Consider the following 22,599-nt stretch of genomic DNA (forward strand, 5'->3'; position numbering starts at 1 on the left):
TGAGATTCTCCCAATGGTGGGACCAACACTGCAGCTGCTAAAAAAAAACCCACTGAGCTAGAAAGGGAACTTAAAGCAGTGACCCCGTTTCCCTTGCAGAAACGAGACTGCACTGAGAAGGCTGAGGGGCCTGAACCATTAAGGGTTCAGGACCCGCTGGGTGAGGACAAGCGACACCAGCAGGTGGCAGAAGTAAATTTCCAAGCAGCCAAAACCCAAACCCTTTCAGGGAATTTTTCCCCCTTTTCCTGGGGGATGGGATGGAGTTTATACAGGAACAGCTACAGGAAGTCAAGTTCAGAGACTGCCCCAGCCAAGGTGGCCTGGTCACAGAAGAACTATCTGTGGGAAGACAATGAAGCAGCTTTTTAGGTGACAAGTTTTCCCTCCCAGGACCCAGCAGAGATGAAGCCACGCCCACATGGGCAGAGGGTGGGGGAGAAACTGGGACCTAGGTTTGAGTTTTCTGCAGATCTTTCGAGGATAAACCACTTTCCCTCTGTTATCACCTGAGCTCTAGCCCTTGGCTATGGCAAGGTCCCCCCTCCTCCTGCAACCCTCCCAGCCCCGTTTCCTCTGAGGAAACAACCTGTGGTAAAGGCTGCAGTGGCGTGGTGCTCTGCCCAGCGCCACCTGCCCTTGGTGCAGCTTTTCTGCCCCTCAGCCTTTCCAAGCGTGGTCACGGGTAGGAGGCTTGTCACCAGGGGTCTGGGTGTAGGAACCAGGAGGAAGACGTTTCAAGGAAACTGGGGAGCACGCGGTGCCCTCTGGACCCAGCCCTGGGCCCACGGGTGTCCCTTCTCTCCACTGGACACTCTCTCCCCTTTCACACAGCCCATATAAAAATGAAGCAGCAGCAATTTTTATTGAGGGACCTAAACTGAAAATAGGTTTAGAACATAATTTAAAAAAATAAAACAGCAAAAGTAGCAAAAAATATATGACCTTTTTAAAAACATTTTCCTTTTTTTTCCTTTTTTTTTTGTTTTTGCTTTTTTTTTTTTTTTTTTAATATATAGCAACCGATGCCTCCCAGCCGCCAGGAGCATCTTAGCCGGTGGGTAAATCTCTGGTCACGACCCTTTTAAAAAGACATGTAAATATATACTCAGATTTATACACTTTGTGTTTTCTTCATAGCTATGTACAAAGCCCCCAGTTTCTCAGGGCTGGGCCCCAGGGCCACAAAACTGCTCCCAGCCTGTCTGTCTCCTCTGGTGCCAGCTATTTGGTCAGCAAAGCGAGTTAGTATTGGAATTAATAAGCCACCGGCACCATCTAATGCGGAGCAGCTGTAGCCCTGAGGACAAGGCCCCCGCCACCAGCGAGAAAGGGCTGTGGGGCTTCCGGTGACACGGACAAACCGACAGAAGCGAGCAGCCTAGGGAGCTGTCCCTGGCCGGCCCGCTTGGCCCCGCGCCCGACCCTCCGGGCAGCGGCAAGCGGCAGGGGAGCGTTGGTCCATCCCGTGGGAGGGAACGGAGCGGCCCCTCAGCGAGCACCTGCCCCTTGGCTCCTCTCTCTCTCTCACGAGCAGGAGAAGCTAAGGGATGCCCGGGGTAGGGGGCGGCGGCGAAGGCAGCCTCGCAGGAAGGCCTCAAGTGGGCAGCCGGCTCCCGCCAGCAGGAAAGGGCGTGAGGAGAGGCAGTGAGTCCAGCAGGGGCTGTGGGCAAGGGCCACGGCTGACCGTGGGAGTCTGGGCGGGGAGAGACGGGCTGCGGTGGTCAGCGTCGTTTGAGTCCGCCATTGGCAAGTTGGGCCGAGCGTCGGGGCAGACACGGCTCCTCGGGCAACGGCTCGTGAGAAAAGACGGAGTCCTCGCCCGAGGAGCAGGTGGAGCTTCGGGTGTCGGGAAAGCTGGGCGAGTACTGGTCCAGGGGCATGGACAGGTCCAGGTACTCCTGCGACGGGACACAGGTGCCGGAACTCAAGCCCAGTCCCCATGCCATGGCGGGCCCCGTGCGCCAGCCTGGGGCAGCCATACCTGGTTGGAGGTCAAGGCCACAATGCGGTCCAGGTCTTCTACCAGCTGCTTGAAGGTGGGCCTCTGGGAGGGCACTGCGTGCCAGCAGTCCCGCATCATCATGTACCTGCGGCAGCAGAGCGGAAGCGCAGTCAGGGCGGAAGGGCACCAGCGCGAGAGAAAGGTGGCCTTCCGGGGGCGGGTTTCGAATGGCCACGCCCCGGAAGGGGAGGAGCCCCACAGCATCCCGCTCCCCCAAGACCTCAGAGGCCGGCTTACAGCTCATTGGTGCAGTTGCTGGGCTTGTCCATGCGGTGGCCTTCCTTCAGCAGCTTGAAAAGCTCCTCCACAGGCACGCCGGGGTACGGGGAGCCGCCCAGGGTGAAGATTTCCCACAGGAGCACCCCAAAAGACCACCTGCGGATGCGCACACGGCCACTGCACCTGGCGCCAGCTCAGGCTTCCCTGTCTCCCGTGCACCCTCCTAGGCCTCCCTTCCCCCAAAAAGGGAGGGCCCGGGGGGCTGGAGCAGAGGAACAGCCGCCGTGGTTGGCCACGCTGGCCTTCCAGCTTCCGGCCACAAAGGCTGGCCAGGAGGGCATGGTCCTGGAACTCCCCTCTCCCGCTGTCCCCTGGCCGGACTCACACATCACTCTGATGGGTGTAGATCCGATCGAACAACGCCTCGGGCGCCATCCACTTCACGGGCAGCCGGCCCTGCAGGCAGTACGGAGGGGAGAGGTGGAGAGTAGGGGTGGCTCAGCAGGTGCCACACACCCAGCCTATGCTACTACCCCCCAGCTTCTCGGCCAAAGCTGTCCACCCTGGCTAAAAATTCAAACAAACAGCCAAGTGGGAGGAGCCGCCTGGCGGGAGCAGCGGCAGCCTGGGCACTCACGTTGGTCGTCTTTTTGTAGTAGTCGATGTGGTGAATGTCTCGTGCTAGGCCGAAGTCGGCGATCTTCATCACGTTGTCCTCCGTCACCAGGACGTTCCTGGCGGCCAGGTCTCTGTGTATGCACTGCGGAGAGTACAGAGCACAGGGCGCCGGGCAGGTGAGGCACCACCACTGGGAAACGGATCCCGGCTTCTCAGCAAACCCACTTCCCTGCGTCCTTAGTTTTAGCTGGCTGAGCCTTCATGTCTGTGACTGCCTGTAGGGTTGTGTGCGCCAAGCTCCATGTTCCCACCTGCAGCAGAGCCACCCAGAACTCTGACAGGCGCTGTCCCATGGTGCCCCCGGACATCAGTATTAGCCTCAGTTTGTGCTAAGTGGCTTGCCTGAGGCCATGCAGAAAGTGGGACCGCACAGACGAGAATCAAATCGAGTCTGACTGCTGTGCTGCCCCTCCCCCCACTTCCCGGACAGCCCAAGACAGCGCGCGGAGAATGGAGATTACACAGGCTGGGGAAGCAGAGGAGGACTCGGTTCCCACGACGGACGACCTCCCCCTGGGGAGTCCTTCGGGTCAGTACCTTCTTGGAGGCGAGGTATTCCATGCCTCGGGCCACCTGGTAGGCGCAGGACACCAGGTCCTTGGAGGAGAGCTGCTCCTCGGGGTTGTGGCTGGGGTTGTAACAGTATTCCAGCCCCGGGGGCCGCCGGGCCTGCAGGTACTCCCGCAGGTTGCCCTTGGAGGCGTACTCCACGATGACGTACAAGGGACCTGGGAGCACAGGAGGCAGTCACCAAGGCAGGGGCAGGTGAGCAGGTTTTGTGTCACAACGAAGTGGTACCCCAACACCGTACATCTGCTCCCCTTCCTGCTTCCTCTTTGGGGGACCAGGGAAAGTCATTCTATTCCCCAAAGAAAGTCAGGGAAAGAATTCCTCCTGGGGCTGGTGTTGTAGCGCAATGTGGTTAAAAGCTGCCACCTGCAACACCAGCATCCCGTATGAGCATCAGTTCAAGTCCCAGCTGCTCCACTTCTGATCCAGCTCCCTAATGTACCTCAGAAAGCAGCAGAGGATGGCCCAAGTGCTTGGGCCCCTGCCACCCAACGCGGGACACCTAGATGGAGTTCCAGGCTCCTGGCTTTGGCCTGGCCCAGCTCCGGCTGTTGTGGCCATCTGAGAAGTGAACCAGTAATTAGAAGATCTCTCTAATTCAGCCTTTCAATCAATCAATCAATCAATAAAATGTTCTGCTGGTTCACTCTCCAATTGGCCGCAACAATTCAGGCCACAGCAGAGAGCTGGATTAGAAGTAGAGCAGCTGGGACTCGAACCGGCAGGATGCCGGCACTGTAGCCGGCAACTTTACCTGCTATGTCACAGTGAGTGCTGGCCCTCAAAATTAAAACAAACAAAAAACCCAAACAACCAAATAATTATTCTTAAAAAAAAAAAAAAAAAAGAGATTCTTTCCAACGTAATCCAAAGTTCCTGAGCAAAACTGGGGGTTGGGGGGTGACAGCCCTTGCTGAAGTCACAGCTGGCTCACCTGTTCCTGCCCACACATCATGTGTGGGACTCCAGTGTCTGTGTCCTGGAGCAGCAATGGACAGCAGCCCAGACCCGAGGAGATACTCTGCAGTCACTGCTACACAGGCCTCCCTCCCTCCCCTCTGAGTGCAGCCCCCTCCCGCCAGCCTGGTCGGTCTGCTGCAGGTGATGGGAGGGCCAGCCCGGCTCTGTGCCTACCGTCCTGCGTGCAGGCCCCCAGCAGGTTGATGATGTTCTTGTGCTTCCCAATCATCTTCATCATCTCCATTTCTGAGATCAGATCGGAAAGATCTTTCTCTGTTGCATCCGCTTTACACACAAACCAGAAAACGGCATGAGACTCCTTTGCTCTGGGAGGGAGCAGGGCAGGATAAAAGCCAAGGGGACCAGCAGACTGTGTGTCCGAGGGACCCCTTTGTGCAGAGGCTCCCTCCCGCTCTGCTCCTCCACCAAACACTTCATTTCCCTGCTCTCATATGGGAGCACTGTTGTGAGTGAGGCAGGGGCAACGGTGAGCAAGCTGAAACACACACCTGACTACAGCCCAGGCTGGTGTGCAAGGAACAGAGGGAGGAGACACTGCTCTCGCAGTGCAGAGCGCCCCTCCCACTCCCAGGTAAGCTCAAGAGGCAGCGGAGCAGGCAGGGGCAGGGAAAGCACCAGAGGAGGGGTCCGATTCGGCGGGCGGCTGCACGCAGTCTGCTCGGAAGACGGGAAGGGGCTGTTTTACGCAGAGACACAAGCATCACTCACACTTCAACATCTTCACGGCCACTTTGGTCACACGGTTGGGTTTGTCCTTGTCCAGCCCAATGGCCTCCGCCAACACCACCTGCCCGAAGCAGCCCTCTCCCAGGGGTTTGCCCAAGACCAGTCTTTGGCAGGGAGGAGGGAGAAAAATTGGCAAGAGTCAGGGTTGGTAAATGCCAAACACACAGAGGATACCCAAAGGCAAGCAAGAAATGGACAAGATTCTGTCTGGAGGCACTGCACACGCCTTGACTCCCCGGAAGGTCCTGGCACCCACAATCTCCACCCTAAGAGCCACAACAAAGGGGTGTCCTCACCTGTCTCGAGGCAGCTCCCAGCGAGGGTCTTCGGGCAGCTCATATTCAGAGACCCCAGCTAACATGGGGGTCCCGCTGGAGGAGAGCCGTGAGGGCCGAACCAGAAGAACCCCTGAATTCATGGATGCACTGGAGTCAGCCGACACCTATAGGGAAGAGTGGGGTTACCTTCTAGCAAGGGGACGGGATGCAGCCGCAGAAGCCTGAGTCTCTTGCGTCTGAGGTTCCTTCCCCAACGTGGAGCCGCAGAAAGACTGCGGGAGGCCGGGAGATCCGTGTTCTCATCCTGACTTATTTCTGCCACTGATCAGCCGTGTTGGGCTTCACTCACCTTGGAAATAGCAGACCACACACACCTCTCCCAGCATGACCTGCCACAACGCAACACTGCAGTAATGACTCTCATTCGTGCCCCAATTCCTGGCAAAGACCCTGCCTTGGATGATGGATTTCTAACGCCCAAAGTTAGTTCCAGAGTTTGCACAGGGTTCTGAGTGCCCGCCACTCAGACCTGGGAACTGACTTGGGTCCTCTTCTCTCTACCCTGCTTCTCTGTCCCTTCAGCTGGCCCTGGGAGGTGCTCAGATGCACGGCATCAGCTACACATACAGACCACACAGGACTCTCTCCCCATGCATGTGAACAGGGTCGTTTCAACAGGGGCATGGAGGGTACAGGGAATTTTCTAGGCTAGACCAGTGTGAAACTGACTCTGGAACACTGGGTTTAGGCCCTTCTTCTAACACGCCTGGCCCAGAAGTCAGAAAGCAAAGCCTAAAGGGGGAGAGGAGGGACGGTGGAGAGGCTGAGGCATCGGGGGACCCTGCGGATGTCCCCGGAGGCACAGCAAGAGAAAGCGCAAGCGTGCAAATCCCCCATCTACTTTCTGTTACCTGTCTGCGCAGGGGGATGCTCTTGGCCAGCTTGTGCACGGCCATCTGGCTGTGGAAGTCGCTCTTCTTGGTGCCACTCTTCATCTTGTAGATGATGACGGAGCCCACCATGCAGGAGATGAGGAAGGCCCCCGTGCAATAGATGATGATCTCCAGGTACAGGGGCGATGTCATCACGGCTGGTCTCTCTTCCAGGGCTGAGTCGGTGTGAACAGGGTGTTAGCAGGTGCAGGGGAGCCCCAGGCTGACAAGGGGTTTCCCCACTGCATTAGAAAAACAACACCTATCTCCTCTGCCTCATTTAGGGGTGTTCAGAAGATGTAAGCTAGGGGTGGGGTTCTGGCACCGAGAGGGTCAGGCATCCTGGGATCCCTGAGGCGTCCTTAACCGGATGCAAAGTCCCTAAGTGCTAAGCACTAGACATCTATTCTCATTTGGGAGCCTCCTCACTCAGCTGCGGCTGGGGGGATGGTTGGATACCAGGTATCCCCTCTCAGGTATCCCGAGAGGGGCAGCTGAGAAGTCACTTCTGGATGCCTTTCTCAGTGTCACTGCAGAGCCTCGGACACTTATCCCATGGGGACAGACCGTTTCTGATGAGGTCCCAGAGGCAGGGCCGAGGCCTTGGTCACTTGTGTCTGCCCCAGCACCTGAGTGTGGGCGGCGGCACCCGGCCTGTGTCCTGACACCTGTGTCAGTCACCTCCACTAGACCAGACATGTAAATATTTACACCTAGCCAAGCCACTTGCAAAGGGATTCCACTTCCCAACGTGTCTGAATTGTTTTTTCTGTGTAGTTCTCACAAGAGTTCTACTCACGGGCTTTACCTCCTAACAAACACTCACAAAGGAAAAGGGAGCGGCAGGTGCCTTGTTTTATTCTCTGCCTGCCCTCTTTCCATCTGGAACTCACTGCCACCCCCCAAAAGCCAAGCCAGTTCAGCCCACCTGTCTGTACCCGGTAGAGAACTCTCATCCCAGCCCCACCCTCGCGAGGGGCCCCTCTTCCCGTCACCGCTGTCTCCCCTCCTGATCCGCCCCTCAGAAACCCTGCAGCCAGCCACAGAGGTGGCGGGAGTTATCCCCACCCCAACCCAGAGAGAGGCACAGGACAAGGCCCAGGCCCAGGCCCTTGAGGACCTCAAGGCCTGACCGGCAGACGACAGAGCTGATGACAGAAGTGTTTCTGTTTTACTCCTTTCCCCAACGTCGAGAAACAAAAGACAAATGATGGGGTGCACAGACAGACGGGACGAAGACAGGACGACGATGAAAACAGAGAACACTTCTGTGCCTCAAGTGGAGGGGGGTGAGGACAGAAGGGGGCGGAGTCAGACAGGAGAGCAGATGGCACCCAGACCCACATGCGGGACACGCGGAGATGCAGCACACCCAGCTCCGGTCACCACCACCCTGCACAGCTGCAGGCTTCTTCCTTCCTGGCTCGACACAGACCTCCCGCCGGGGACAGCAGCCAGAGAGGATGCAGGGGGACTGCCATGGCCCCACCGAGGCTGCCTGAGGCAGGCCTGACTTAGAGCAGGTCGTGTTCACTTGTCTAGAAAGGTGGCTTCTCCCCAGCCAGAGGACCTGGCATGCAGGCTGGACAAGTGCCGCTCCCTACAAGCATTGAGCACCTCTGGGCTGAGGGCCTACATGCAGTGTGAAGAGCAGGGCTCTTTCTCAAACTTTTGGGATTGGTGCAAAAAAATAAAAAAATAAAATAAATAAATAAATCAGGTATCTCAGACACCCAGGGACCTAGGGGAGGCTGCAGGACCCAAGGACAGGAGAAGCCTGCCCTGCAGGAGAGCCCGGCTGCCGAAATGAATCCAGATCCCCAGCATGCATTGCATTGGCCACGGAGGGGACAGAGCCAGACGCAGGTGCACCAGTGGGAGGCTGCTGTTGTTCCCGCAAGACCAGGAAAGCTCCATAGCGAGCCTTCAATGCCACAGCCAACAGGGCGTGCGGCAGGCAAGAGCCCACTGCTCTCTCTCTCCCGGGGCTCTGTGTCTCCCCCGCCGGCCCCACAATGCATGCTCCCCCGTGCCCATGGCGAGGGCAGGACAGCGAGAGGAGCAGTGCAGTGTATACCTTCCAGAACGGTCAGCCATGCAGAGTGATGGGAGAGTCCGATAGAGTTACCCGCCAAGCACGTATACTCGCCCGCGTCCTCGAAGGAGACGTTCCGCAAGTGAAGCACCTCCATCTCTTTGTCAGTGGTGTTAACTCCGGCAGTCTAGGAAGAGACAACGGAAGCGGAATGGACAAGCGCGGGACGCGAGACCTCGAGGAGGCACCGAGACAGGGAAGGGTGGGGGAGTGCGCAGAGGGGAGGCCACCAGAGCGGGAGATGCTCCCCAGCGTCTCCTTTGCAACAAGGAACACATAGAAACCACCAGCAGCGGGACCTGTTAGAGAGGAAGAGAGTGCGGCCCTGGGGAGGAAGTCCAGCAGGTCACGGCTGGTTACGACCCGTCACCAGGCGCCGGCAGCCACTGGCCCATCCCAGCATGCGGGCAGCGGGCGGCATGGAGAAATGGGGCCCGGCCAGTAGGTGGCTGTTTGGTTTCAGGTCGAGATAAGTGGAGAGGGGGGCACACAGGAGGGATGGAAGGGTGCACGCACACACACACACACACATACGCAGCCTGCAGACCTGGGCCTCTGCAAGGGAACACCTGGCCCCTTTTCTGATCTGCAGCATCATTCATAGCACAGCGTGGCTGTGTCCCCAGGAGTCCACGCACAGCCACACACCCAGCCAGGGGACACACATAAGGCACAGAGGGAACCAGCAGACACCAACACAGAACTAAACCAAACCAGCCTCCCAGGCCGAGTATTTTTCCATGGCTCTGGGCACTAGGATACAGAAGATAAGAGGGAGAGTCCGGCGCTGGCTTCCCACTGCTCCAGGGCGTGGGGCCGACATGAAATTCCCAGCACAGGGTCCCATCCGTCTCCCCATTACCTTTTGCCACAGGTCTGGTGACAGTGAGCCACGCAGACTGGTTAGCTTCACCAATATAATTGGAAACCTTACACACATACTGCCCGCTCTGGGCCTCTGTCACATTGAACAAGGTCAGCACCTCTGCATCCGAGCTATTAATCCCCGAATGCTGGAACAAACCAACGACACACCAGTCAGTCGCGCAAGCGTGGCCACCTGGCCGTCCTCTGCTCCCATGTACCTTCCAGGCAAGGGACGCGGTCCAAGGGACTTTGCATCTCTCCTTGTTTTAGTGGAACAGAACAAGCTGACATCAAAAGCCCCAAGCATTTCATAAAGGAAAAGAAAACAAAACAAAAACACCCACTGTCCCAAATCTCATGTCCTGTCTGTGTGAAATCCATCCTCCAGGACTGGGGCAGGGACTGTAAATGGACACGGGGCCAAGCCCAAGGCCCCTGCCCCATTTCCTTCAGAACAATTTCTGCACCAGTAGCCAAGAGAAGGGACAGCTAGTAAATCTTCGGGACGGGCAGCCTGGGGAGGATGAGGTCTAACTGTGGGACAAGGTGGTAAACAGCTTTCCCAGCTTCTGGCCACTTCCTGTCGCAAGATCCACGGGAGATTTAGGCAATTACCTTCCCTGGATTAATGGAGCATTCAGGGACAATCAAAGTCTGGGAGTGAAAGGGAAAAGGAAGAAAATGCCATTACTCCTCACACTGCGTAGAATTTATATGCGGCACCTGCTTTCCCAAGCCTGCTTAGGCTGTGTGCCCTCATCCTCCATCGCATCTTCCAAGCAAGAGCAGAGCTCGGGGAGTAGGGCAGCGCCCATGAGGGGCTGGCTGCCAAGGCTTTGGTCCCGGGCAGTGAGAAAGCAGGGGACCTCACGCTCACCTGGAGGGCTCCCCTTTCTTTCTTTGGGGTGGGGGTGGGGTCTCGCCCTTTCAAAGCCTTCATCCCCCTCCAAGCAAAGTCACTGGCAAAGCTTTCACAACCAGCACCGCCCCCCTATTCCCAGCTCACCTCTACTCTGTCATCTCTCCCCACTCCTGGGAAAGGGGCTGGGTCCCGATCCCAGGCCCTGAGCCTGACCACAGAACCTGAGCCGCCAGGAGCTGGCGGGCTCTGTCCTGGCACCCCATCCCAAGCAGACAGGGTGATTACCTTCAAGATCTGGACGTAGGGCAGATTGTCTGGGCCGATCTTACTCCCGTTGACCTCGATGTGCTTTAGCCACTGGATGTGAGGCTGAGGGTCACTGTACACCTTACACATGAACTCCACATTGCTGCCCAGGGCCACCGTCTTGTTGGCAGGCAGCCCTGCCTGCAGGATGGGCCGGTGAGGCGACCGCTCTGTGGAAGAAAGGACACGTGTGGGCCTGCAGTGCCCCCTCGGCTTTCCCGGGGATGGGGCAGTGCATGTCCTGCATCTCCGCGGGGTCCCAGTGCCTCCACCCTGAGTCCTCTCTCGAGGCTCCATGGGAACTCCTCCTCGAGGCCACGCTCCATACTTATGCACAGTAATAAGTCTCCTGTAGCTTAAAGGACTTAACACCCTGAGATCCCAGCACAACGTGCTTCCCAGAGAGCTGCCGAGACCACTGCTGTTCAAAGTGTGGCCCAGGGACAGCAGCACCAGTGCCAACTGGGAGAGAGAGAGTCAGAAAGGCAGGATCTCAGAGCCTGGACCCCATCCCCCTGCTGAGACCACGTGGCCAGCACCAAGATGGGAGGCTGGCGGAGAGTCCCTGGGCCTCTCCATCTCCAGCGTGCTGGACTCTACCTCCAGAACGGGGATGGGAAGCCTCTGTTTCTGCCAAGGGCCACTTGGATATTTATAACGTCGTTCGTGGACCATATAAAATGATCCAACTTAACAATCAGCCTGCTATACATGTACTGAATTTCAAAGTCCCGTCTGGGATTGCCCTGGCAGGGCCAGACAAGGTGATTTTGTGGGCCTCGTACAGCCTGCGGGCTGGACGTTCCCACCCCTGCTCTAGGACCGGCTGCAGGAGCAGCCCTGAGAAGCATGGTGCTCATCCAGCAGCCGGCAGGGGCCTGGAATTCCACAGGCACCTGACCTCTGAGCCTCAGCAGGTACAGTGGGCGCGTGCCTGCCTGGTGGGGATGACAGCAGATTTGCAAGAGCCTTCATCAAGCCACAGCTACCACTGCACTCCCTGTAACAGCCCAACAACCAGTCACGTCTTTCAGGGTAGACTGTCAACAGTGCTTTCCAGTTCACGGCGACATTGGCTTTGGGACACATTCTCACCTAACGCTCTTTGGTTTGCAGATAGGGAAAAGTAAAGTGCAAACGGAGGAGCTGACCCGCTCAAGGTGACAAGGCAAGTGCAATCCTGACGCCATCCCGGGAGTCCCTGATGCCCGCTCCATACCCTAAGCACCTTAGGTCTGCGCCACCACCTCTTACCCACGACGTCCAGTTGGTAGGTGTGGTTGATGCTGCCGTACTCGTTCTCCACAATGCAAGTGTAGTTGCCCTTATCGGAGGGAACCACGGAGTCCATGATGATGCTCCAGGTGGCATAGCGGACCTGTGGGGAACAGGCAAAGGGCTCCACTGAGGGTCTGGAGGAAAATGCAGGCAGAGGCCATGGGGCCGTGTTGGTGCCTGTGGGACTGCCTCTCTCAGCTCCCCCATCAGAACTGCAGAGTAGCTGGGAGGAGGAACAGAGTACGTGGTGCTCAGCCCAGGTCCACTCAAACGAGCACGTCCATTAAACTGGCAGATGAGCGTGAGCCTTAGAAGTCTTCCCCGTGGTGCTCAAGGCCAGCCATGGTCTAACCAAGCTGTCTTCTGCAAACTCTCCCAAATTATACCAGGAATATTCTCAACCCTGTGCCTCTGTGCCTGGCTCCTGTTAAGAGTTTGGCCCGGGGCCGGTGCTTTACCAGCATAGCAGGTAAAGCCACTGCCTGCAGTGCCAGAATCCCATATGGGCGCCGGTTCGAGTCCCGGCTGCTCCACTTCTGATCGAGCTCTCGGCCATGGCCTGGGAAAGCAGTAGAAGATGGCCCAAGTGCTTAGCACTTGGCACTCTGATATGGGTGCCATCATTCACTGCTTTCCCAGGCACATTAGCAGGGAACTGAATTGGAAGTGGAGCAGCTGGGACTCGAACAGGTGTTCTCATATGGAATGCTGGCATCACGAGTGGCAACTTAACTGGCTGCACCACAACACCAGCCCTATGTGTTTAAAAACTTTTTAAATGCATTAGTTAGAAAGCACTACTATTTAAAACAGAGGCATATGAGGGAGGATTTTCTAACTCCCTTGTCCCATCCCTCCTCCTCTCCCTTCATATCTATGTGTACTAACCTTGTAGCCTCCAATCCTGTGGTCAGGTTTGAACTCTTTGCCATTTTTCAGCCAGCGCAGCGTGGGGTTCGGTGTCCCGCTGGAAGGGCACTTGAACTTCACGGTCTTGGCAGCCGGTACGGCGTGCAGTTTCTTTTCCATCTTTTCAGGGGATGTCCAGTACGGCGCTACGGCTGCCCGGGGAGAGCCAAGAAACGAGGGGGCTGGTCAGGTTCCGAGCAAGGGCCCAGGCAGGAGCGGGAGCTGCCTCGCCCATCTGCCCAGCACCTGTTTGCCACCATCCAGCGTCAAGGGACACTCCAGGGGCTGCAGTCAGGCACCAGGACCCCACGTGCCCCTCCTTCCTCCTCCTCCTCCTCCTCCTCCTCCTCCTCCAGTTTCAGCCAAGCCTTTCCCTTCCCTCTCCAACGAAACTCCCAGGCCCGTAAGATAGGAAACAGTGTCTCACGCATACGGTTTGGTTTGGTGTTATCTGTCTCTTTCTCCTCCGAAGAGGAGTCATCATCGTCGTCGTCGTCCTCCGACGAGGGGAGCGCATCTACGGGAAGAAGCAGCGCACTGAGGTCCCCTCTGACACAGCTCTGGATCTCCATGCCTATCAGCGGTCACCCCACTGAGACTGCTACCGATACGGACCAACACTGACTGCCCTCCCATATGGATTCCCACGGCCACTCTCCCTCGGCGTTCCAGAACTGCCTGCTCCTGTGCCTGGCCCTTCTCTCCCCAGTGGGGTCCTCTTTTGTTGGACTCCACCCTTCCCCCCTTAACTCACAGTACCCCGGGTCTCAGAACCACAACCTGGGAAACCTGTGTCCTTCTTTGTGCTGCCAATCACTGGGCCACACAGGCTGATGGAGACACAGTGGAGCTAGACGCTAGCTGCAGGGACGGACACGGCGCAGCTGGTTAAGCTGCCACCTGTGATGCTGGCAGCCCATATGAGCGCAGGTTCAAGTCCCGACTGCTCCACTTCTCACTCAGGACCCTGCTAATGCGTCTGGAAGAGCAGCAGCAGAGGGACTGAGTGCCTGGGCTGGGCCCCTACCACCCACGTGGGAGACCTGGATGGAGTTTCTGGCCTGTCTCTAACTCTCTCTCTGTAACTCTGCTTTTCATATAAACAAATGTTTTTAAATAAAAAGAGCAGCAATTAGTTTCAAAGTCAGGGTCCCGACACCTGCAGTCCGAATTTTTCCTGTGTGTCACCTGCTCAGGCTTGGGCACCGCCCCCAGCACCCGGCCTGCAGCTGCCGACACCTCTGCCCACCAAGCATCCACCCCTTGTCAGAACAGGCTCCACAAACACGTGGTCACCAATCAGGGTTCAAGGCAGGTCTTTTCCCAAGCCTGCCCCGCACTTTCAGGGTGGGGGAGAGGGAAGATGGGGGCATGTTCAAAGTGACACCTAAGGGGAGGCTTACGGGCTGCACACCCGGCCCGCCTCCCTGGGCTGCACAAATAGCTTCTAGAACATTTCAGCTCACTTCCTGCAATCACAGTCGCTTTCCAAAACTGGCAGATTCCCAAAGTCACAGAGCTCTGGGGTTCCCTGGCTGCCCTCATGGCTCCAAAGCTAGAGGCCAGGCGCTTGCTTCCTGGAGAGCCTGCGGGCGGGCAGGCGAGGCGGTGCAGCCCCGCCGGATTCTCCCCATCATCACAGCAGGGACCTCCGCCACAATGTCTGGGGCTCTAACTCCTCTGTTAGAGTACCAAGACCCACCGGACCGACTGACAGTGGCAGGATGGAGCTCTGGGCCACGCTGTGGTGGCAAAACCGCAGGGCCTTAACGCCCCGAGGGCATCTCTGGCTGAGGCCTGCTCCACCTGACCATCCCTCTGAGAGCCAAGCCACGCGGCGGGCAGGGAGCAATGTTAGTGGGCAGCGGATCGGAAGCAGAGCGTGGGGCAGAGGCTCGCTCCCTCGGAAACAGTGGGCCGGAGGGGGTAGGTGCGGGGAGAGCGTGAGGGCGGGGCTTTGCTACCAACCTGAGACGTTGACGGAGAAGTAGGTGGTGTCGCTGCCCGAGGGGCTGCTGGTCACGCATGCGTAGAGGCCGGAGTCGGCGGGCACGGAGTCCCGCACCTCCACCTCCTCGCCCGTGATGCGCGTGCGGTTGCTTTCTGCCAGCTGCACCCCGTCCCGCAGCCAGTTGATGCTCTGCACATCGTCCCGCAGCCGACAGCGAAGCTGCAGCAGGTCACCCGGGTGGACCAGCAAGGACTCCACTTCCACAGGGGCTCCCCAGGGCTGGGCTGCAGCCACCCCAGGGACGGGCAGAGGAGGCAGTGGCGGGCGAGGGAGGAGGGAGAGACAAAGGGGGAGTTACGCTGGCCACCACCGGGCCTCACTTCCTCGAACTGGCGTTGGGGCTGGGAATACGGGTCAGTGGGAAGACAGCTGGCGGCCTGGGACCCCTGGCTCCTCTCCCCCACCCCGCTCCTCCAAAAGTCAAAGGAAGAAAAGAGGCAAAGTTAGGAAGCAGCTGCAGCAGCGTTAAGCGGATCACACTGCGTTTCCCGCCATCCTAAGGGAGAGGCCGCCCTCCCCAGGCCTCCTCTGTGGCCAGATGCTGCCCCGCACACGCCCAGTTCTTTGCCAGGAGTGGCCACTGCCCCCACAGGGACACCCCTTCCCCTAACAACAGTTGGACAAGCCCTGCCCCTCCGAAATCCAGCAGCCCCCACCCCTGTCTGTCACGGGGGGGGGGGCGCAGTTCCCGTGGTTCAGTGTGTGTGGGGGTCTGGCCTCCAAGGAGGCAGAGGCGAGGTCAGCTCAGGGGAGCCTCTCTCTGACAGGTGCTGGGCCAGAGGATTTGGAGCCTTTGCCTATATAAGGAAGGGAGGCCCGCAGCTGCCCCAAACCCACACTTGCTCTGGCAGCAGACGCTGCTGCACACAAAGCTCCTTTCTCCTCGGCCCACCGCCCAGCTCGCCTTGTGTGTCCCCACCTTCCTCTGTCCCCAGCGCTGTCTCAGCCACTCGACTTTGCCTGTCCCCTGCACCGGACCCACCCAGGGTGTCCAGAACTCACATGATCCCATGCTACCCAGAGCACCCAACCCTCTCCTGACCCTCCGGCCACAGCACCTCTTCCATCCTGGCCTGTACGCTCCTTTGCACCAAAGAGGGGGAATGGGGGTCCTGCTTCCTGTAAGGACTGTGCAGAGGTATCCCTGGCCTCTTCTTGCACCAAAAGAACGCACACAGTTGGTGTCTGTCACCCACCGCCTGACTAAGATCGCAGCCTCTTCCATCAGGCCGATTCCGCACTCCTGCTGAGCCTAAGCCGCTCCCAGAAAATGCCCTGCAGGCCCCTGGCCCTGAGGCTCTGACTCAGAACACACGTGCCCTCTCTCCCTCAGCCCTGCTTCACCTGCGGCTACCCCCACCCACCACCCCACCCCGCAGGGGCCCCTGTGTGTCTCTTTGCCTGGCTCTGGCTGGCGACTCCTCCAGGAAGCCACCTGCAATGCCCGCCTGGTGGGACTGTGGGATGAGAGTCGCATTTACCTTTGAATCTGTAGCACTTGGTCTGCCACTCAGCACCCAGGATCTCAGCCCCTGCTGGGGCAGCTGCACGCCCCTTCACTGTGCCCCTTTCTGCGCTCCCATTTCTCCTGCACCTCTCATTTTGGGGGTGCTCAAAAGGTTTCTGCTAAACACCCTATAAATGGAAAAGGGGTCCCCTGGCACCGGACAACACCAGGGACCCACAGGGGTTTGCTCCAATGGGTCCTTGGGACCACGACGAACAGGTAAGGCTGGGTGGCCTGGGCTGCAGTCCCTGGCCCGTGTCAGCCCAATACTGGGTCATTGAAAACTGGGTGCTGCATTATGAGGGGTTCTGGAACCACAAGGCCAGCATGTGGTTTATTCCTGTGAGTCCAGTCAAGGGGACACCGCAGAAGTGAGTGGGTTAAAAATGAGCCTTTGTGGGCCTCAGAAAAACCGACCCTTCCCAGTTTTAATGGACTGTGGTTTTGCCAAATGAAAGTGTTAGACAATCCGTTTGGACTTGACCCTTAAGGAAAACTGCAGACACTCCTATTGATCAAATCTCGCTCCCCTCAAATGACCTCACTGATTAAATATTTTGCAGTGCATGACTTGTACCGGCCGCTGGTCAACAGCAAACTCAAATTCTTCGCCTCTGGCATCACACAGCCTGTTTCCACAGGTCCGGGAGACAAAAAGGAACTCCAAAGACAAAATGCAGCAAGGAGCAGAATCAGGCATCCCCCCCACCCCCATCAAGAGGAGGCGGCAGAGACCTGGCCCAGCTGGCGCCATCCCAACCAGACGTGCAAACCAAACTCTTGTACAGGATCTATAAAAAGCCTCCAGGGCCAACTCTTTTCCTGGATTCGTCTCCTAACATGTCTCAGTCTGCTCTATCCTCTCCTTCCTTGCACCTCACCTCTGGAGAACCTCCAATGCCTGGGGTCAAGACCCCCAACCCCACCTTGCTCTCAAGTCTGTATGTACTGTATTCTCCTGATCAAGATCCCCACACTGAGTGCTGGCATTGTGGGTAAATTGCCATCTGCAATGCCAACATCCCATATTGGCACTGGTTCGAGTCCCTGGCTGCTCCACTTCCGATCCAGCTCCGTGCTAATGGCCTAGGAAAAGCTGTGGAAGATGGCCCGAGCATTTGGGCCCCTGCCACCCATGCGGGAGACCTGGAAGAAGCTCTTGGTTCTGGCCTGGTCCATTGCTGGCCGTTGGTGACCATCTGGGGGACTGAGCCAGTGGAAGGAAGATCTCTCTCTCTCTTTATCTCTCCCTAACTCTGACTTTCAAAAATAAATTAAAAAATCTTTTAAAAAATTCCTACACTGTTTATGGGATGAATAAACCCAACACCCTTGCTTTGCCTTCAGTCAAGGCTCCCTAAATCTGACCCCACCCTCTGCAGCCAGTTGCCTTGTTTTCCATGGCTGCCTGTTCTGAGCCCTGACACAACAAAGCTTACCCTGCCGAGGACTGTCTCAGCAGGTCCTCCATCAGAAATGCCCTGGAAGGGACAGGTGCGTGGCCCAGCAGAACACTGGTTGGGACACTTGTGCCTGGTTATAGTCCTGGTGCTGCTCCTGATTCCAACTTCCAGGCATCCTGGGAGGTGGCAGCTGATGACTCAAGTAGTTGGGTCCCTGCCATCTACAAGGGAGACTATTCCTGGTCCCTGGTCCCCAGTTTTGACCTGACCCAGCCCTGGCTGGTGTGGGCATTTGGGGAGTGAACCAGTGGATGACTCTTTCTGTTTCTGGCTCTCAAGTAAATAAATTGACTGACTAATAATTTTTACAATGTCCAGGAAGTCTTCTGTTTACACTGGCATCTCTCCCTAATTTTCTGAAGAACACTTACTGTCTGCACTATATAAATTTATACCCAATTACACACCATTTTATATTGTTTCTTTCTCTTAACATCAGAGAGATAATTCACACACTGTAAAGTTCACCTATTTAAAGGGTATATCTCAACTGTGTTTAGTACGGCGTTCCTGGACCTGAGACACTGAAATCCACAGATGCTCAAATCTCTTATATAAATGGCACATTATCTACAGGCAGCCTATGTACATCCTCCCACATACTAAACCACCTCCAGTGTAGATGCTATGCGAAGAGTTATGATATGGTATTGTTCAGGAAACAATGACAAGAAAACCCATTCTGTATGTGTTCAGTACAGACGTGACTTTTCCTTGAGTATTCCTGATTCAGTAGGCTAGGCATCACCACAATCTAACTCCAGCGCGCCAAGAAGAAACCCGGCACCTACAGCAGTCACCCCCCCGTCCCCTGTCCTCGCAGGTTGTCTGCTCTCCCCGCCTTTACAGGTTTGCTATTCTGGATCTCACATCAGCAGAATCTTCCCTTGGCACAATATGTTCAAGGTTCTTCCATATTGCATCTCAAGACTTCAGTCCTTTGAATAGCCTCATAATACGGCACCAGATGAATACTCTACATTCCTGCCGCTCATTGGCAGCCACTTGGGTGTAGTTTCTTAACTGTCAACAATGTCCCTGTCTTGCCTCTCCTAAGAACTAGCAAGCAGACTCAGAGCGGGGCTGCCTGTTACGATTTTCCCACGGTGCCAAGCAACGTTAGAAACACAGAAACCACTCCAAAGGTCTTGAACGAACTTAGCATCTGGCAAAAGCTCATCGTCAGAGGAATCTAAAATTGGCCCAGGGCTCCGAAGTCACAGCGACCTTTTTCACTGAGCACACTGCCCCTGGATGCTTGTCACGGATTCTCCACTTGCTTGGGGCAGGGAAGGTAACCCCCTGTGCATCTCTCACTGGGCCTGTCTGTTGCACTGCTCTGTGGAGTTCCGTGGGAGGTGTCAGATTCCAGCCCGCCACTGCTTACCTGCAGACCACAGCACAACCTTTTGGCCTTCCCAGTATCCCTCACTCTGTCCTATAAGGCAGGCCCCGTAGCCCCTGCTCTGGCTCTGCCCAGCTGACTCTTCTCTGGTGAAGATCAACCAGCCAGGGAGGGTGTTTAGCTCAGCAAGTTGGGGATGCTGGCTGGGACACATGCATCCCATCCCAGAGTGCCCGGGTTCCAGTCCTTGCTCCACTCCCAATTCCAGCTTCCTGCTAATGTGGACCCCAGGAGGCAGCAGTGATGGCTCAATAGTTGGGTCCTTGCCACTCAAGCGGGAGCCCTGGATTGAGTTCCCAGCTTCTGGCTTTGACTACCTCCTCCCTCCCCCCGCCCCCCCGCCATGGCCATCGTGTGCATTTGGGTAGTGAACCAGTGACTAGAGCTCTCTGCCACTCAAATTTTTTTTTTTTTTAATAAAAAGATTTATCCTTGTCGTGAGACTGGTCACCAAGAGAAGAGCTCACTGGACGTGGAAGATGAAGACAGGGAACCAGTTTACTGCTCAGCCACTTGAAACCAGCATTGTGGCTCTGAGAGCCTGGTCACTTGGAATCAGGTCCAAAGAGAGTCTTTAACATGTGCAGCAAGGGCTTCTGTGGGGGATGCGGCACCAAACGTTTGCTTATCACAAAGTTCACTACGCCAGGCTCTAGGTGCTGTGAGTTCCAAGCACACTGAACAAAACGCATCGTGCTTCAATGCCGACAGAACAGAGCCATGACCTTCACAAATGGGGTTGGAAGGTTAGGGTCAGGGCTCGACGTGATCTTCCTTGGGAGGACTCAGGCTGCCCAGCTCGCGTCCAAGGCCTTGACAGCACTCCAGAAAACCAAGAGAGGGCAAAGGCTCGTGCTGAGCTGCTGACGGGACGGAGGAGGTCCCTTAGCCCCCAGCCGGGTCCTAGCACAAGGTAATGACAAGCAGACAGTGGCAAGCTGTGCAGGCTGCACATGGCACTCCCTTTAGTGGGAGTGAAAGGCACCCACCCTCCAAGCCCACAGGCCTCCTTCAAGGAGCCCTTCCACTCCCTCGGGGACCCGGGAACAAATGATGACACCCTTTTTCATTGATCCTCGAGGAAGCAGCTAGACAGGACAGAGAAGGGCGCAGAAGGCGCTCTCCTGTGGTGTTTCCAAGTTCAGGAACAAGGTTAATGCCAACTGAAGCCCTACAGACTCCCTCTCCCCTAAAGAATGTGCCGTGCCACCCCAACAAGCCAACAGGCGTGGGATTTTGTTTTTGGCAGGACTAGCCCAAACCCACCCAGACCCTGTTATACTTACAAAAGTCTGAGACCCTAGTTACTGTTAATACAAATAGAAGACGGGGAAATTGAGCAGCTATCATGGGAGTCTTTGTCAGGGTAACAGTGGGAAACAGGCTGAACAGAGGCACAGAGGGTGTACAAGGGGACTTCAGAAAGTGCTCGGAAAAATGGAATTAAAAGATCTTATTTTGGGGCCAGTGTTGTGGAATAGCAGGTTAAGCCACTGCTCATGAGGCCAGCATCCAGTATCAGAGTCCTGGCTGCTCCACTTCTCATCCAGCTCCCTGATAATGTGCCTGGGAAGGCAGTGGAAGATGGCCCAAGGACCTGGGCCCCTGCACCCACACGGGAGACTCTAATGGTGTTCTTAGTTTCGGCCTGGCCCAGCCCTAGCTGTTGCAAGCATTTGTGCAGTGAACTAGCAATGGAAGATCTCTTTCTCTCTCTGCCTCCTTTCCTGTTGTCTGTCTTTCAAGTAAATACATGCATTTTTAAAGACAAGATATTTCATTTAGGTGCACAAAGGTTTTGAAATCCATATTTTTTCATAATTTTCATTTTCCACAAACTTTTAGAAGACTCTTCACATGCATGAGTTTCAAAACGTTCCCACCAAAATAAACTTAATTCTGGATTCAATGAATTAAAAAAAAAGATTTAATTATTTATTTGAAAGGCAGAGTTAGAGAGAGAGAGAGAGGTCTTCTACCTGCTGGTTCACTCCCCAGATGGCCACAATGGCCAGAGCTGTACCAATCCAAAGCCAGGAGCCAGGAGCTTCTTCCAAGTCTCCCTCGCAGGTGCAGGGGCCGAAGGACTTGGGCCATCTTCTACTGCTTTCCCAGGCCACAGCTGGATCAGAAGAGGAGCAGCTGGGACTTGAACTGGCACCCATATGGGATGCCGGCACTGCAGGCGGTAGCCTCACCTGATACACCACAGCACCGGCGCCGTCCATGAATTTTGAAGCTCCTGTGTACGTCTCATCCTAACCAGGGTGGTACGATGTATATCACCCTGCCCTGCATAAAGCACCACATGTTGTAATGCTGCAACAATGCAGGAACAGGAGACCCAAGTGCAGGCAGCTCTGCATAGGCTGTCGCCCGCGGTCAGAGCAGACAGGATCCATGGCTAAAGTTGGACACACTGGCAGGGCAGGGAAAGGAGGTTGGAGAGAAAACCTAGTGGTAGGGGTTGGGGGGTCACAAAAGAATGAGGTGCTCCTGAGCAAGGGTGTGCAGTGGGAGGAGGGGCAGCAGGAGGCCAGAGTGTATGGCCTGCTCCGGACAGAAGGTTCACGGTAGAGAATACTTTTAAAAAGGAACAGTCTGCGAAGAGGTCACAGGGAACACCTCTTATGAATGCGGGCCACTCACGCCATGGACAGGTGTACCTGTGGTGGACCCAGGCCCTCGAGGGCCAGTTTGGTTTGGAAGGTATCCAGCCCCAAACCCCACAACTTCACACGAGCCTAGTGAAGAGATCCCAGCGAAGAATAACACATTTGCATAGCTCGCTACAGTTTACCATGTGCCTTCCTGTATATTATCCAGGGATCCTTAAACAACTGTGTCAGCAAGAACTCCAATGCTGGCTGACAGCAACAGGGCACTTATGACAGCCCATGTACCGTGCAACGCTTTTATTTTTTTTTAAAGATTTATTTATTTATTTGAAACTCAGAGTTACACAGAGAGAGAAGGAGAGACGGAGGGAGCGAGCTCTTCCATCCGCCAGTTCACTCCCTAATTGGTCACAACGGCTGGAGCTGCACTGATCCGAAGCCAGGAGCCAGGAACCTCCTTCGGGTCTCCCACTTGGGTGCAGGGGCCCAAGTACTTGGGCTATGTTCCATGGCTTTCCTAGGCCACAGCAGAGAGCTGGATCGGAAGCGCAGCAGCTGGGACTGGAACCGGCATCCATATGGGATGCCAGCACTGCAGGCGGTGGTTTTACCCCTATGCCACAGCTTAAACTTCTATTTAAACTTCTATTTAAACTCTTTAAGCTTCTATTTAAAAAAGAATATATTTTCCCTCCCCAAATGCCTACAAAGCCAGGGTTGGGCCAGGCTGAAGCCAAGAGCTGGGAACTCAATCCAGGTCCCCCACATGAGTGACAGGAACCCTAGTACTTGAGCCACCACCTGCTGCTTCCCTGGGAACACATCAGAAAGAAGCCAAGAATTGGAAATTGAGCAGGGACTCTGATAGGAGATGCAGGCACCCCAAGTG

At 56.1% G+C, this 22,599-nt stretch overlaps 1 protein-coding gene across 7 annotated transcripts in view; it reads right to left on the bottom strand.

Annotated features, from left to right (window-relative positions):
* Positions 1-846: 846 nt before the first annotated feature.
* Positions 847-22,599, bottom strand: part of FGFR1 (fibroblast growth factor receptor 1) — a 51,946-nt gene continuing 30,193 nt past the window's right edge. For 2 of the 7 annotated variants that reach the window (XM_008273978.5, XM_070068556.2), the window contains exons 3-17: positions 13,140-13,223; positions 12,686-12,858; positions 11,774-11,897; positions 10,499-10,689; positions 8,467-8,611; positions 6,369-6,565; positions 5,476-5,621; positions 5,162-5,283; positions 4,607-4,717; positions 3,440-3,630; positions 2,862-2,984; positions 2,610-2,680; positions 2,243-2,380; positions 1,985-2,090; positions 847-1,901 (exon numbers count right to left, since the gene is read on the bottom strand). In XM_008273978.5, the coding sequence (XP_008272200.1) occupies positions 1,725-1,901; positions 1,985-2,090; positions 2,243-2,380; positions 2,610-2,680; positions 2,862-2,984; positions 3,440-3,630; positions 4,607-4,717; positions 5,162-5,283; positions 5,476-5,621; positions 6,369-6,565; positions 8,467-8,611; positions 10,499-10,689; positions 11,774-11,897; positions 12,686-12,858; positions 13,140-13,223 (2,099 nt within the window). In that variant the 3' untranslated portion in view covers positions 847-1,724. Of the gene's footprint in view, positions 1,902-1,984; positions 2,091-2,242; positions 2,381-2,609; positions 2,681-2,861; positions 2,985-3,439; positions 3,631-4,606; positions 4,718-5,161; positions 5,284-5,475; positions 5,622-6,361; positions 6,566-8,466; positions 8,612-9,346; positions 9,498-10,498; positions 10,690-11,773; positions 11,898-12,685; positions 12,859-13,133; positions 13,224-14,674; positions 14,942-22,599 lie in introns of all 7 variants that reach the window. The other 5 variants (XM_008273974.5, XM_008273975.5, XM_051832342.3 and 2 more) reach the window with 5 other exon arrangements.

The sequence above is a fragment of the Oryctolagus cuniculus genome, chromosome 2, assembly GCF_051225735.1.
Source record: "Oryctolagus cuniculus isolate XC-2025 breed Fujian yellow rabbit chromosome 2, ASM5122573v1, whole genome shotgun sequence".
Lineage (NCBI taxonomy): Eukaryota > Metazoa > Chordata > Mammalia > Lagomorpha > Leporidae > Oryctolagus > Oryctolagus cuniculus.